Source organism: Rutilus rutilus, assembly GCF_951802725.1.
Source record: "Rutilus rutilus genome assembly, chromosome: 8".
Classification (NCBI taxonomy): domain Eukaryota; kingdom Metazoa; phylum Chordata; class Actinopteri; order Cypriniformes; family Leuciscidae; genus Rutilus; species Rutilus rutilus.
Window position 1 is genome coordinate 24,601,217 of NC_140222.1, and position 16,543 is coordinate 24,617,759.

At 34.2% G+C, this 16,543-nt stretch overlaps 1 protein-coding gene across 1 annotated transcript in view; it reads right to left on the reverse strand.

The window, feature by feature from the left end:
• lrp1ba (low density lipoprotein receptor-related protein 1Ba) overlaps positions 1-16,543 on the reverse strand; it is a gene marked incomplete at its 5' end in the record, with an annotated part of 237,412 nt that overhangs the window by 22,432 nt on the left and 198,437 nt on the right. The window contains 12 exons of the mRNA XM_084415835.1: positions 276-382; positions 456-679; positions 824-1,065; positions 1,780-1,899; positions 4,279-4,413; positions 4,532-4,672; positions 4,750-4,872; positions 7,345-7,467; positions 11,474-11,606; positions 12,921-13,030; positions 14,964-15,111; positions 15,209-15,315. Of these exons, the coding sequence (XP_084271961.1) occupies positions 276-382; positions 456-679; positions 824-1,065; positions 1,780-1,899; positions 4,279-4,413; positions 4,532-4,672; positions 4,750-4,872; positions 7,345-7,467; positions 11,474-11,606; positions 12,921-13,030; positions 14,964-15,111; positions 15,209-15,315 (1,713 nt within the window). The remainder of the gene's footprint in view (positions 1-275; positions 383-455; positions 680-823; positions 1,066-1,779; positions 1,900-4,278; positions 4,414-4,531; positions 4,673-4,749; positions 4,873-7,344; positions 7,468-11,473; positions 11,607-12,920; positions 13,031-14,963; positions 15,112-15,208; positions 15,316-16,543) is intronic.

Below are 16,543 nucleotides of genomic sequence, written 5' to 3' on the forward strand. Positions count from 1 at the left end.
CCATTACCAAAAAACTAAAACCGGTTGTCCTTTCCATTAAGAGAAACAAGACTTACACCCTGAATATTGTAGATATTAAATAGTTTAACTCAGACTTTATAGTTTATAATGCATTTCACTTTCAGACAACTGAAATGACATTTTTTGCATTTTATGTAGTGACATGTTAAAATGATCCCTTTTAGCGTAACATTTGGCACATGCATTTTGTGGGCCACATGTTTAAGACTAGAGAATATTTTACAGATATTTTGACTGGCATGCAAGAACCTCACCCGTTGGTCTTCGCAAGTTCCTCTCCAGCAAAATGCGACGCAAGGACCCGTCCATGGCCGCCTCTTCGATGTGAGAGTGGTCACCAATCACGGTCCAGTACACCATCCTATGGCAAGGAAAATACACACGTTGTCGCAAATAATAGCCAGAACTCTAAAATGACCTTAATGGTCACTTACCCTAGTACAGGGTTAACAGTAATAGCGAAAGGTTCCCCGTCAATGTCTGTGATGAGCCGGGTGCAGTTAGGACCCCCCAGTTGTCCCACGTTGATGGAGTATCGAAGTCGGCGCCAGTGTGCCGTGTAGTAGCTGAACCAGTGCATTCGGGAATGATCCGTCCAGTACAGGTTTCCCGTCACCCAGTCAGCCGAGATGTCCTTGGGCCTCCTGAAGTCTGGACACTGCAAATATATAATGTTGTGAAGTCTAAGCTAGTTTCTGAGGTAATTGAGGTTTCATAAGGAGAATATCAAAAAAAAAATTGTATCAGAAATATTGTGACTTAATTCTTAATAATAAAGTCTAATTGGTTGTTATTGACTTACTATGACTCCACTGTTTGACGTGATTGGACTTCTGTCCTGGAGGTCTTTGTAAAAAATCCCCCCGGGGTTAAACTGAGTGGCCCATACAAACTTGTGATGGTGAAATAGTGCGTCCATGCCGATGATGCGAGCGCTGTCTGAGATACGGGCCAGTTGGGTATGTCCATGAGTTTGGTTGTATGGATACACAAAACTGTGGATTTCGGTGTCGTTGGCCACATAGAGGACCTGATCTTCTGGTCCTGATCACAGAGATACATGTGTGAAACAAATAAAATAAATGAAACAATAAATCAAAGCAAACTCAAGCAAAAAACAAAACAAAAGAAAAAAACAAAGAACTAAGCAAACAAACTAATAAATCAATACAAAAAGCAACACACACATAAAAGTGAACACCACATCAAACAAAACCAAAAACTAATAAAAACGGGAAAAAAAACAAAGCAAAAATCAATCAATCAAAAAGCAAAACATAAGAAAAAATATAAAAGAAAAACAAAACCGAACAAAAAGACAAAACAAAACTAAAACCACATCAAACTGAAAAAAAGCAAAAATAAATCAAACAAAAAGTGAAACAAAACAAATAGAGAAAAATTAAACCAAAAACAGACAAAAAACAAAACAAACAAAAACAAGGCAAAAATACATCAAACAAAAGTTAAACAAAACAAATAAAGAGCAAAACCAACCAAACAAAGACAATATATAAATAAATAAATAAATACAGCAAATGAAAATAGTGAAACAAAACAAATAGACCAACAAAATAAAAAAAATAAAGACAAAATAAAGACAAAAAAGAGGCAAAACAACAACTAGAAAAGTACCAAAAGCTTTAAATGTTAGCTTTAAGCCGGAACATAACTGTTTATTTATCTAAAAATGGAACAGAATGTCATAACACTGAATCCTTTTGCTGTCTATTTGTATTAAACAATAATCATTTTTACCCTTAGTGATGCATTCACCATCAATCTCCTTAAAGTTTCGGTCACAAGTGCACTTGTACGTGCCCTTCGTGTTGGTGCAATACTGCGAGCAGGTTCCAAACTGCAGACACTCGTTCACCTCTGAGGAGAGAAAGAGAGATGAGCGCATCCATCAGTCTCTCCCACACGCTCTCCAGTGACATTTTTAACAATGCTGCAGGGATGTCACTCTGTTTGGGATTGGAGCTGAAGCTTGGCTATCTGCGTTCAGCGCCTGCTGATTTCTGGAGTTCTTGTTATTCTCAGTGAGTTGACCCTGAAGCGACCGCTGACATACCTCCTACAGTTTAACTTCAGCGCTGGAACTGAATACAAAGAGACTTTCGCATTGTGGGGTTTGTACAAAAGACGAGTAACTACTGGGGATGAGCTAGGGGCAACTATATGGACACTTAAGCATTGTGTCATTACAAATGTCATTTATTTTAAAGAACCGTGTGTACCAGCACATTTTTCAAGTAGTGCATTAGTTTATAACTAATAAAACAATGGATGTTAACATATGTAGGGCTTTTATTGTATGATTTATTATATAGTAAATTAAGGGTTTTAACTTGTTTAAAAGTCAAGTACAAAAGTCACTACACTTCAAATCTTTGAACCTTAAGAACCTTGTTGTGAAAAAGAAAACTGACCCATTATTAATCATTCCAAACTTCAAAATGCTCTGCATATATCAATATATTGCAGGATCAAAGGCAAAACCTCTTCAGCCACAGAGTTAAACTGAATCCAACTTTAAAAGGGAGTTGTAAATGTTGATGCACCTTCTTCGGTTTGATCAATAACAGCGGTTCTAAAACATGTCAAGCCAAGAACCATTTATTAAAATTTTTGCTTTTTAGAAAAAAAAAAAACATAATAAAATTTAGAAAGATCTAAAGTATGACTACATAAACTAATGTTCAGTGTATATATATATATATATACTGTATATATATATATATATATATATACCGTATTTTCCGCACTATAAGGCACACTTAAAAGCCTTACATTTTTTCAAAAAACTACAGTGCGCCTTATAACCCGGAGCGCCTTATATATGGATCTGGCGCCTTATATTAAAGTCTGTAAAACAACCACTGACTTAAACTTTGTTTATACTTTCGCCTGGCACCGGAGCGCGAGCCTCCGCTGACTGCGCGCGCAACTCCCCAAACAGACGAGGCACTTATACTTGACGCAACTGTTTTGTTTTAGACTGAACACCAGACCATACAACTGATTAGACACGCAAACTGGGTGCCGGTGTGATGAGATGTACTAATATCCGTCTGCTCGTGCAGATTCGGCTCAAAGTCGTGCATCTTCGGATGCGGAGGCGCGCGCGCTGTTACAATGACGTCATTTTTGCCGCGCACGCGCCCCCGCATCCAAAGATGCACGACTTTGAGCCGAATCTGCCCGAGCAGACGGATATTAGTTTTTTTATTACCTTCGCGCTCATGCGGACGCGTCGAGTATAAACAAGGTTTTACAGCTCAGCCACTTGTTTTTTCATAATTTTTTGCAAGTGGTAGATCTTGGTTTACACTTGGACTTTGGATGTGATCTTAGGCTTGAAAAGGTTGGTGACCACTGCATAACGCAAACCCAGTCAAACGTTTGACTGCAGTATCTTCTATTCTATGCGCCTTATAATCCAGTGCGCCCTATATATGAAAACAGTTCTAAAATAGGCCATTCATTGAAGGTGCGCCTTATAATCCGGTGCGCCTTATAGTGCGGAAAATACGGTATATATATATATATATATATATATATATATATATATATATACACTTATACTTTTTGGAAATCATCTGGGTTTTTCTTTTGCAATACTCTTGCAATACTCTTTTTAGCACTACCTAAAATTACATTTGAGTTATTTATAAAAAATATATAAATAATATAAACAATATATAAATAATATAAACATCTAAATACATCAGTAATTAGAACTAAAAAAGCTGATTTGTTATATATATATATATATATATATATATATATATATATATACACACACACACACACATCTGAAATTAGAACAAAAAAGTGTATTTTTTTAAATAATTTGACTAATATTCAATATTACTCATTCATATAAATTATACAAACTATAAAATAACTATATATATATATATATCATTTAAAAATACATAAAACAAAATCTTATTAGTATACAATATTTAAATAAAATGAATAAATAATAAATTAGATTTATTAATAATAACATTTATTTTTATTATTATTACAATATAAACATTCATAATAAATATTATTTATTCATTTAAAAATATAAATGAAATACAAATTAAATAACTGAAGTAAATTTGAAAGTTGTGTTGCGTCCCACTGGTGCCACAGTTTAAAAACCCTGCTTTATATCAATAAAGTAATAACGTGGGTTCTGAATAAATGACGACAATAAATCCTAAAATTCAGAGACAGACATTTTTTGTACAAATTCTCTACCTTCACATTGCTTGGTCTTCTGGTTCCTCTGAAAGCCGTCTTTGCATTGGCAGATGGAAGGTGTTTTGGTATGGTTGCAGAAAGCGTCGTCTCCACACACGTCCGGCCGTCCTTGACATGCACCATCTACGGAATCTGTGACCCACAAGGGACAAAATTAAACACACTGTAATGGTTTTACGCCACACACTGAGAAGCGCAGAGGCAGACATGGATGACATGGATGAAGGATTGTGGAAGGAAGTACACTTACATGCCTTGCAGTCGCGCTCATCCGAACCGCCATCTTCACAATCATCGAAGAAGTTGCACTGCAGATCGGCCGGGATGCAGCGGTGATTGGCACAGGAGAATTCGGACTTTCCGCACGGCTTCTGCCTTTTGACCACAAACACTAGAGAAGAGAAAGAAAGAGAGATCGTTTAGAGAAGGAAATAGATGGAAATGGAGGAAGTGAAGTTGCCTACTCACCACAGTCGTCTTCATCAGAATTGTCGCCGCAGTCATTCGCCCCGTTGCAGATTTGTTCAGTCGGCAGACACACTCTGTCATTCCTACAGCGGAACGGCCTGTTTGGGGGACATGGCAACTTTCCTGCGGGGCCACACACACACACACACACACACACACAGAGTAATCATAACCTCGTTTTCCTCAGAGAAGTGATCTGCTTTTTTTGTGGCTTGTACCATTTTAAATGTGGAAGAAGTGTTTGAAAAGTGGTCCAAAAGAGCAATTTTTCAGACATTTTACTGTCAGTTCTACAGGAAAAACATTTTCAGCAAACAAAAAAAAGAAGAAAATTGTTGTTTACTACAGTTCATAAGTACAGTTTAAGGTTTAAAGTGAGTTCAGGATGGTCCAAACAGCCGATATTGATTTTCAGCTCAGTTTTTTTTTTGTGAGTTCAAACATTTTATTTTACGATTCAAGGGTACATCAAGTACACACTTATGAGAAACCTTCTGAGCTGACTTGCACACCGAAGTCCCCAAAAATTATAATATATATAATAATATAAAAATAAAAATAAAAATTAATATATATATATATATATATATATATATATATATATATATATATATATATATATACTGTGTATATATGGAGACCCTTTCCAAAAGATTTGAGTATCATGGAAAAGTTTATTTATTTCCATAATTCCATTCAAAATGTTAAACTTCCATAGATTATAGATTCAGGGCCCACAACTTAAACGATTTCAAGTATTTAGTTGTTTATTTGTACATAATTTGGACTTCCAGCTCATAAAACCCACGACAACAGGATTTCAAAAACTTTGAATATTACATGAAATCATACAGTAATTACTCAGTGATACCATGGTCATTGAACCAGGTTTTGGTTCTTTTGGCAGTGTGGGCAGGTGCAAATCCTGCTGGAAAATGAAGTCAGCATCTCCATAAAGCTTGTCTACTGAAGGAAGCATGAAGTGCTCTGAAAATGTCCTGGTAGACGGCTGCGTTGAGTGGACAGCACAGTGGACCAACACCAGTCGATGACATGGCTCCCCAAACCAACACAGACTGTGGAAACTTCACACTGGACTTCAAGCATCTTGGATTGTGTGCCTCTCCATTCTTCCTCCAGACTCTGAGACCTTGGTTTCCAAATGAGATGCAAATTTTGCTCTCATCAGAAAAGAGGACTTTGGTCCACTGTGCTTTATTAAATCCAGAGTCAACGCAGCCGTCTACCAGGACATTTTCAGAGCACTTCATGCTTCCTTCATTTTCCAGCAGGATTTGCACCTGCCCACACTGCCAAAAGAACCAAAACCTGGTTCAATGACCATGGTATCACTGTGTAATTACTGCGTGATTTCATGTAATATTCAAAAAAATGTAAATCCTGTTTTTGTGGGTTTTATGAGCTGGAAGCCCAAATTATGTACAAATAAACAACTGAATACTTGAAATCGTTTAAGTTGTGGGCCCTGAATCTATAATCTATGGAAGTTTAACGTTTTGAATGGAATTATGGAAATAAATAAACTTTTCCATGATATTCAAATTTTTTGGAAAGGGTTGTATTATTGTATTATTATTATTATTTTCCCACATTTATTTAAGCGGACAAAACATAAATGTAAAATATAAATATTTTGTTCACTTTAATTTATTTTAATGATGAATAAATTAACGAATGAACAAACTAACTGTTGTGTAACTTTAATGGGAAATTAATCGCATGTAGAAAAAACAGAAAAATAAATAAAAGTAAAAATGTATAAATAAATTGATAATATTTAAATAAATAGTAACAATTTACAATAAGGTTCCATTAGTAAATGTTACTTAGTGCATTAACTAACAATAACTAACAATGATTAATACATATGTTACAGTATTTATTCATCTTTGTTTCAGTTAGTTAATACAAATACAACTCTTACGTGAGTCCATGTTAGCTCAGGCAAAATAAAATAATATAATCAGATTTTAAATATGCATGAATAAGATTGACATTAAAATCCACTAAAGTAATAAATGCTTTAGTTCATGTTAACTAATATAGTTAATGTTAAAAATAGAACCTTATTGTAAAGTGTTACCAAATAAATACATTAAAAAAATCAAAACAACCAAAGCAAAACAAGCAAAAAATAAATAAAATAAAACAAAATAATAAAGTAAGCAAAACTAAAATAAGTTAATAAATCAAAACAAAATACAATACACAAAAATTAATCAAACAAAAATGAAAACAAAACACCAAACAAAACAAAACCGAACAATAAACCAAAAACACAGGGACAAATTAACAAAATAAAAAACATCAAACCACATAAAAATAACCAAAATAAATAAGTAAATAAATCTAAACACAAATGCAATACAAAATAAAAACAAACAATCAAAATCAAACTGAACAATAAACCAAAACATACACACACAAATAAAAAACAAAACAAAACAAACAAACAAACAAACAAACAAACAAACAAACAAACAAACAAACAAACAAACAAACAAACAAACACATACCTATTATGTGAATTCAGTGGGAAATGAATTATACCGAGCTAATTATTCAAAGACATACCACACATGTGTGAATCTTCATCAGAGTTGTCGCCGCAGTCATCCTCACCATCACAGAGCCAGACCATCAGCTTACACAGCGTGTTGTTGCAAACAAACTCGTCTGAGCGGCAAGCCAACGACCCTGCAAACAAAAGGCTTTGACTAGAGGACATATTTTAACACTATATGAGATAAACAAATCGCCATGCTTTAGACAGTATACAAATTATGTTGCCTATTGGTTTTTGCAATTCTATCGGCATTCAATTCGTTTAACATTATTTTTCATGCCATGTTCATTTTATTTAAGATATATAATAATTCTAACTTCAAAAGAAGAGATTTGTGCCCATACTGCTTTAAAAAAAAAGCAATGGGACACTACTGTAATTTGCACCCTATTCAGGGAAAGTTTATCTATTTATATGACTTGTGAAAGCATTTGAACTGTTTCTTATCAGCAACCTTACAAATTCCCTCACAAGTACAATCTTTGAGCATTTTGATGGTTTTAAAATAAATATGAATTGAATCTACAAATAAATATTTAAATGAACGGGTTCACATGTAGAAATTCATTTGGTTTGTATTGCGAGCAGTTTGTGCATTCATATAGATTTCTATAAGATGCCTAACCATTCAATCTGTTTGTAAAGCAAACATCTAAAAGCAATTTATTTATTTATTTATTTTTTTAAATAAATAAACCCCAGCTGGCATTGAGACGCTTTTAATCATCAGCAGCTGAAAAGGCACTTTGACTTCCCTTTCCAACAAGCGACAAAGCATTCTATAAACCCTGATGATGAAATTTATGGAGCCCATTTAGTCCTCAGGTACAGTGAAGCACAAGCATTATGGAGACTGTCAAAGCAAAAGCATCAGCCAGGGAAAATAAGAATGATTGTATCCTATAAAATGACCAGAGATCAGTTTTTGTGGTGTTTAAAGACCTAAGTTTGGATGTCAGCTCAGAGAGCATGTTTTATACCGGCTTAAAGAGCCTGCCAGACTAAGAGCGTTGCTTTTTTTGAAAATACATCCTGCTTTTCTCACCCTGATCCCTCTTTCTTTGTCATCAGCTCTGAGCCAGAAAGGTTTCTAGTATGTGTTTGACAGAAATGGACATTAATATCACAGAGTTTCCATGAATAAAACACGACGCCCCCGACACTGGACCAAAGCAGGACGCAAGGGTGCAAATGCAAGTCTAACAAACAAGTGCACTTAAAGCTAAAGTTAAATTGGAAGTGCACATAAAAACTTGAATGATGGGGGAAAAAAGCAAAAGAATGAAAATAATCATAATAATAATAATAATAATAATAATTGTACACACATACATACATATATATATATATATATATGTATGTATATATACATACATATATATACACACACACATATATATACACACACACACACATACATATATATATATATATATATATATATATATATATATATATATATATATATATATATATACATACATACACACACGAACAAATTAAAATTATATTTTTTTATATGAATACATTTCTAAAGAAATAAATCAAAGAAAATATAACAAAACTGTCCTTTATTTTGGCTTTTCTAATTTCATACCCTACAAAGAAAATAATCATATTATGTATGGATGTATGGATGGATGTATGGATGGATGGATGGATGGATGGATGGATGGATGGATGGATGGATATATGGATGTATGGATGGATGGATGGATGGATGTATGTATGTATGTATGGATGGATGGATGGATGGATGGATGGATGGATGGATATATGGATGGATGGATGGATGGATGGATGGATGTATGTATGTATGTATGGATGGATGGATGGATGGATGGATGGATGGATGGATGGATGGATGGATGGATGGATGGATGGATAAACCAAATGCCCAAACAATCAAATGAATGATTCAAAGAAAATTAAATAGAATTCTCCTTTATTTTTCACTTATGCCCAACACACTGAAAAGAACAAACAATGAAAAGACTAAAAGACTTTCACGAAAAAAAGAAAAAAACTACACCAATAAACTTATAAATAAATAAATAAATAAACAAACTAACAAATAAATAAAATATAAGTAAATATTTGAAAGAAAAATTAATTATAATAAAATTATTTTATTTCACCCTTCTCATTTTATGTCCTTTTCAACTTAATCATATAATATAATTTGTTTGCAATGTTTTGTTTTATTTAATTTTGTATAAAATAAGTAGAACAGAGACCAAACGAATGGAAAAAAACAAAACCCATTTTTAGTGAATGTATGTTTATTTAATGCTTAATTAAGTTTCATTTAATCTAATTGAAGTAATTCAATCTATTAATTAAGTTCAAAAGGGAGCAAGAGAAAAACAAAGGATCTTTCCAGATCTTCTCGAGTGTTAAAAGCAAACCGGCATCAGTGTCGAGACTGTGTAACGCGGAAAAGATCAAAGGCAGAAGTCAATACACATACATTGATTCAAGGCCATCTGAAAGAAACACAAACTAGAAACCACAAACATGTTTAGGAGACTGAAAACGGCAAATAAATAAGTATTGGCGTTTAGAAGCAGGACTCTATCTTTGATGCAAACACTTCTAAAGAGCCGCAGGTGCATGACGGCTGGCGTTGTCTTCACAACAATATCAACAACCGCAATTTTTCAAAACACTGAAATTAGGCCTTTCATGTACTCGCTTGTCAGATATCAAGTGGCAACACGGAACCTTTCATCCTCGCCAATTTTCACAAATATTGGGGAAATGACTTCTCTCGCCGCACACGGCTCGGCTGATCCGCCGTAATGTATTCTTGAGATGAGGGACGCAAATCCCTCAAGTCTTTCATGGGTTGAAACTGATATTTAAAGGCATCGGCATAAATATGTCAGTCAGTCACACGTCTGTCACCTGGCTTGTTCGGCTGAATTGAGGATTTACGGCTGATGTAAAAGTTACATTTAGTTTACTTACTATTTACGCAATACATGGCAGTTGCAGACACGTAATGCATACAAAAACATATACTGTAGGTCTGTAGTAAAAATAGAAACATCAGAAATGAACACTTAGCATCTTTATTTATTTTTTTTTATTTTTTTTTGTAAATGGTAATCACTTTATTTAGGGATGTCATAGTGAATGATTGAGTCAATGAATTCATTCCTTAGGTTTAATTTGTACCAATTTATTTATATGCTTATATGTGGTACTCCATCAAATGTGTGTTCATAAAATTACCAAAGGAATAAGGATACAGAAAAAAAAACTTCTGTGTACATCAATCAATCAATCATATTTTTTATATTTAATTGTTTTACACTATTTATTAAAATAAGAACATATGTAAATTAATGTTTAATTAAAACTGTGTACACTCAAAAACAATTGAAAAAATATTATTATAATGAATAGTGATATTTGTTCTTTTTAATCATTTTAAATAAATGATATTATTCACTGAAATGAAAATAACTACATACAAACCATTTTTTTTATTGTGTTATATAAATTGTATTTATTAAATAATTAACTAGCTGAAAGGTTAGTTATAACTGAACACTCAAAATAATTTGAAAAAGTATCATTATTATTACCATAAATAATTATATTTATTCTTTTATTTTATATAATAATTTATTGAACAATCAGCTAATTGATGATGATAAATGATGATGCAGATGATTTTTTTAATTAGAAATAATATTTATTATTTTATTTGTATTATATAAATTATTTGTAATACATGATTTACTAGCTGAAAGTTTAGTTATAACTGTGTGCAATAAAAATTATTTGAAAAATTATAATTAAAATAATTAATAATAATCATTATCAGCCTTCACACAATTTATTTAAGTTTGTTCAACAAGACTAAAACAAGTCCATTCACACAAATAATATTTGTTGTAGTGAAAACTTAACTGAAGCAAATAAATAAATAAATAAAAACTTCCTGTTATATACTAGCTAATAACATGTTAAATATAAGTTACTGAACATTACAAAACTAATATGTTTTTCCCTTCACTCAAAAATACATCAAATAGCACTTCAGTTCAACATTTACATTCTTGATCCCGTGCAAAGCATCCTGGGAGCCGGACATGCACCACCCAGTATCAGATTTAGGAGCGTTACCCTGGTCACAGTTGTCCTCGTCACTTTGATCCAGGCAGTCGAAGACCCTGTCGCACCTCCAGCGAGCGGGAACACAGTGTGCTCGATTACGACACAGGAACTCATCCTCCTTACACTCCAGAATGCAGTCCACCTGCTCTCACACACACACACACACACACACACACACACACACACACACACTTTTCTCAAAGGCACAGGCTAGACTATTTCAATAACACAACTGAATGATTGGCTGAATTAAAAGGAGCGTCCTCTTTAGCAATGACCTTTGATCTTTTCATACAGCTGAAATTGCTTTATATATATAATGCATGGAAGAAATGCGGCCTTGGCTCTCTAGGGGCCTCTGAAAATGAGGTCTGTTTTAATGGTCCTTATTAGGACAGGCAAACTCTGTTGAACTGTTGACACTGCATTATGAGTAAGGGTGTAATTAAACAAAAGTCCCTCGAGAAAAGAGACCGTAGTCTTGAGGAAGCAGCCTGGAACCACCAAGAAACAATGGAGCAATGCTGTGCAACGTTGCATCATAGTTAAAGGGAATTATAAGCTTTCGTCATCAAAAATAAGCCTTTTGTCATCATTTGGATTAATTCCAAGCTACTTTTTGGTTCTTTTTTAGAACTTAATAGTTTTGGACCCCGTTGACTTTCATTGCATTGATGGAAACCACTGAAAATGTCAAGCCAAGTCATGCAAGTTTGGAACTTTGAGGATTTTATTTAATTTTTAGTATGATTATTAATAATAATAATACTAATAATCATAATAATATGTATTATAATTATTTTTTTATATAGATTATTATAATTATTATATAAATAAATATTATAATTACTATTATGTAGAAAATAATTAACTAATGTAAATGTTAACTATAACTGTTATTATTAAAATTAAATAAATATAATAAAAATTATAATGATTACAATTCATTATTTTATATAGATTATTGGAATTATGTAATATAATATTAAATATTAATTAAATATACAATTATAATACATATAATTATTATTATGTAGAAAATAATTAACTAACTTTAAGATTGATTATAACTGTCTACAGTGAAAAATTATTATTATGGTAAATGTAAATGTATAATTCATCGTTTTATATATATATATTATATTCATGTAGAAAATAATTAACTAACTTGAAGATTATTTGTAACCGTACAGTCAAAAACGTATTTATATTATTATTAATAATAATAATGAAAAATGATTATTTTTAATTGTATTATATAAATAACATTTATTCATTGATTAACTGAAAGTTTAGTTTTAACAGTGTGCGCACAAAAATAATATGACAAATCTATTCAATTAATTTAAGTTTGTACAACGAGACTTGAACGTTTTTTGGACCCCATTGACTTCCACTGTATTGACCAACACAGCTGAAACAGTCTGTGAAGATTCTGTGTGTGTACCACACTGACCTCATCAGATCCATCCGAACAGTCGTTTTGTCCATCACATCGCTGGCTAGCCGACACGCAGCCCCCTCCAACGCAAACATACTCGTTCTGACCACATGACGTAGGCCGAGCTGCATAGAAACACAAAAAATCTTCCAATCAAAGAATCCTCTCAAGTCCATGCTATCTATAATAAGACATGTCAATCTACATGTCCTGGGACAATACGTTCCTTGAAAGCTTCTGTATCGCACACGTGACTGAAACGAACTGAGCTGCAGATTCGGTCAGTAAGAGGTTGTGAGAGATTTCTGGCTGCACTTTTTGAAGTGTTTTCTGCCGCATTAATATTAATCGGAGGGTAAAATTCCCCTGACTTGCTTTGAGTCGCAGGGAAAGAGCAAAAAAAGGGGAGAGAGTGTGAGAGCTTTCTGGATGCATCTCCAGTGGTCCTTACGATCAGAATAATTCACTGCGGTTGCAGGCGTGGATGTACTCAGGTACCCTGTGCACAGCACACAGCGCTGAAATATTCACGACGAGGGCCAAGAAAGAGTGGAGGGAGACCTCAACTTAAAAAAAAAAGAAGAAAAAAAGAGAAACACTTTAAGTCTCTTGGGGTTAAAATAACAGATGAAGTTGAGATTTGGAAAATGCATAATTCTGAGTTCTTGAGTATTCTTGACTTCTTTAGCTTTAGATGGAAGTTTTGGAATAAATGAATGAATTAAAAAAGGAAGGCTAAAAAAGGCTTGTCTGAAGTTTAAAATCATTGGTTACCCGTAAGCCAATCACATAACGTTTGGTTAAGAAGTGTGTTATGCGCCGACTCAGCCGCATCGAACTTCAACTGTAAACACATGTATGATGCGAAAACAAAACCATCGAGCGAAACACCGGACTGAACATGGCTGTGAACGACTTTTGCAGATTATGTGAAGTAAAAACTACGCATCCACGGTACAATCAGCGTCTACGTCACGGCTCTCAGCCCGCCCTCTGTTCGTTGATTGGCCGGCTGTTTTGAGGCCGGAGGAAAACTGAAAGACAGGTCGATATCTCAGACTGAATACAGAAGCGAACTGAAATTGAGCGGAAGTACGGAGTCTGACGTAGTCAGGCTATTTTACATTTGCCAAAAATAACTTTTTTTTGGTTATTAAAAAACAAACAAGCAAGCCAGGTGAGAAAATAAAGCAAAAGTAACATAACTCAACACTATATAACATACAGTGGTCAACATTTGAGATGGAACAAAACCTTTCATCAAAGTTACACATGAATTTTGAACAATACCCGTTCTTGTCTTAGGACAACTTTGATGAACTTTTTTTATCCACTTCAAATGTTGACTACTGTATATATAGCTCAACATGTCTGGAGGCTGTGGTTCTGTCTTAGATCTGATTTTGACTTGAAAGCTCTGGGGAGGAGCGTATCTGGCTATTGATACCATAGAGGATGTGAATATTAAAAATCCATCTTGAGTAAGTGGATTTGCCATCTGTTCCTCAAGAAGACATGAAAAGGGAGATGAGAGGAAGATATTTTGCCTTTTATTTTTGCAGTGAAAGCGGTACAGGTACTGTAGATGTTCTGGTTGCACTTAAAAAAAAAAAAAAAACATACTTCTTTCTAGCAACCTCTTATCAAATATAAACTGGGCTGGAGTATTAGCAGGTGTACGGTACTTGCACTAAGTGTACTTTAGCAGCAGATTTGGACTCAAAGGACTGACGATGAGGGAGGAACAAGCCGTTCCCTGGGACGAAAATCCTAGCGTGACATTTAAATGCGGTTCGGTAACAGCGGATGACAAATGTGGGGTCATTTTGCTGTTAGTTTTAAGCGGTAGAGGCTTAGCGGTTATAAATGAAGGCAGCGTCACAGGGTTTGAGGTCGTGCAGAGATTTCCAGTCTCTATTGTGTAGTTGGAGAGCTGTGATTCCCTTTGGATAAAAGATGTCCTCTCGGTGACATGTGATTATAGGAGCTGTCCCGGACCAGCTTTGATGGGCTCTGGATCCGTTTGCATTATTTAAAGAGCATGTGAAAGCAGCTAACCTGTCATGGCGGTGTTGGCAGGGCTGCAGTTGGCCTCGTCCTCCCCGGTTTTGCAGTCTTCCTGTCCATCACAGAGCCATTTGACTGAGATACAGAGATGATTCAGGCACTGGAACTGATCCTCTGAGCAGTGGCTCTCACAGCCTCTCTGAAAACACATGTGCAGGATGTCAGCACTTTAACAGGAATGAGATTAACCATGTGTGCATTAACATAATGTGATTGACGAATGTGGTTCTTGAAACCTCGTCAGAGTTATCGGTGCAGTCGAAGTCGCCGTCGCATCGGAAGCGTGAGGAGATGCACTCTCCGTTGGCGCAGATGAAATTTTTCGAGTTACATGTCACTGGCTCTAAAAAGAGAAAGACATAAATGGATTCAGAAATTGGAGTGTGGGCTGTGCAAGCTGAATAAGCATTTGGCAGCAGTAAAACAAACAAACAAATGGCTAACAGTTTCTTCTGTTGTTATGAACAGATAGACACATCCAGACTTCCTTTGGTGAGATTTGGCAGGAAGCCTAAGAAATGCCAGAGAGAATGTGAAAATGAGATAGAGATAGAGAAAAAAAAAAGCAAATTAAAACAAGACAGACCGAACTGGCAAACAAACAACAGACAGAAAAGGAAGACGGACATCAAAAGAAGGAAAAAGAGAAAAAGAAGTGAATAACTGCAAACAACAAATAAAATGAATAAAAGACATAAATAAAGACAAAAAGAACAAGTATAAAATGACTAAAGGAAAAAAGACATACAGACCAATTAAATGAGCAAAAGAAGCGAACCAATAAATGTCAGAAAAACAAAAAACGGAAACAAAGGGAATGAACAAAAAAAAAAAAAAAAAAAAAAAACGAATGAAATATTAAAGATCAAAAGACAGAGTAAGAAAATAAATTACAGATGAAAACAACAATTTTTCATAAAATTTTTCCAAAAAAGGCCAAGTACAAGAAAGACGAGTGAACGACAGAAATAAAGAATGAGTAACAACACAGAACAAACATGAAAATAAATGAAACTTAAAGTGAATGAGTAAAAAAAGAAAGAATAAACAAAAGATATAAAAAGTGATAAAGAAACAAACAAATAAAAAACTAAAGATACACAGAACAAACAAACAAATGAAAAATGAAAGATACAAAAAAGAAACAAGCAAATGAAAGGACAAAAAACAGACAGAATGAACAAACGAAAGATTCATAGAAGAAAGAAAGATGAAAGATAGTCAGAATGAACAAATGAAAAATACAAAAAAGGAAGAAACAAATAAACAAATGAAAGAACAAAAAACTGACAGTATATACACAAAGAAAGAAAGAAAGAAAGAAAGAAAGAAAGAAAGAAAGAAAGAAAGAAAGAAAGAAAGAAAGAAAGAAAGAAAGAAAGAAAGAAAGAAAGAATTAATAGGGGCAGCACAAATCTCCTCGATCACAGTAAGTGAGTGCTGCTGTGTCACTCCTCTAACTCTATTATCAGCCCTGACATCACCACTCCACGACCCAATCAGAGCCTTTATATCTCCCACTGATGTTTCTGTGCGAGGCTCCCAAGGTGAATCCAACGGAGGAAGAGAAA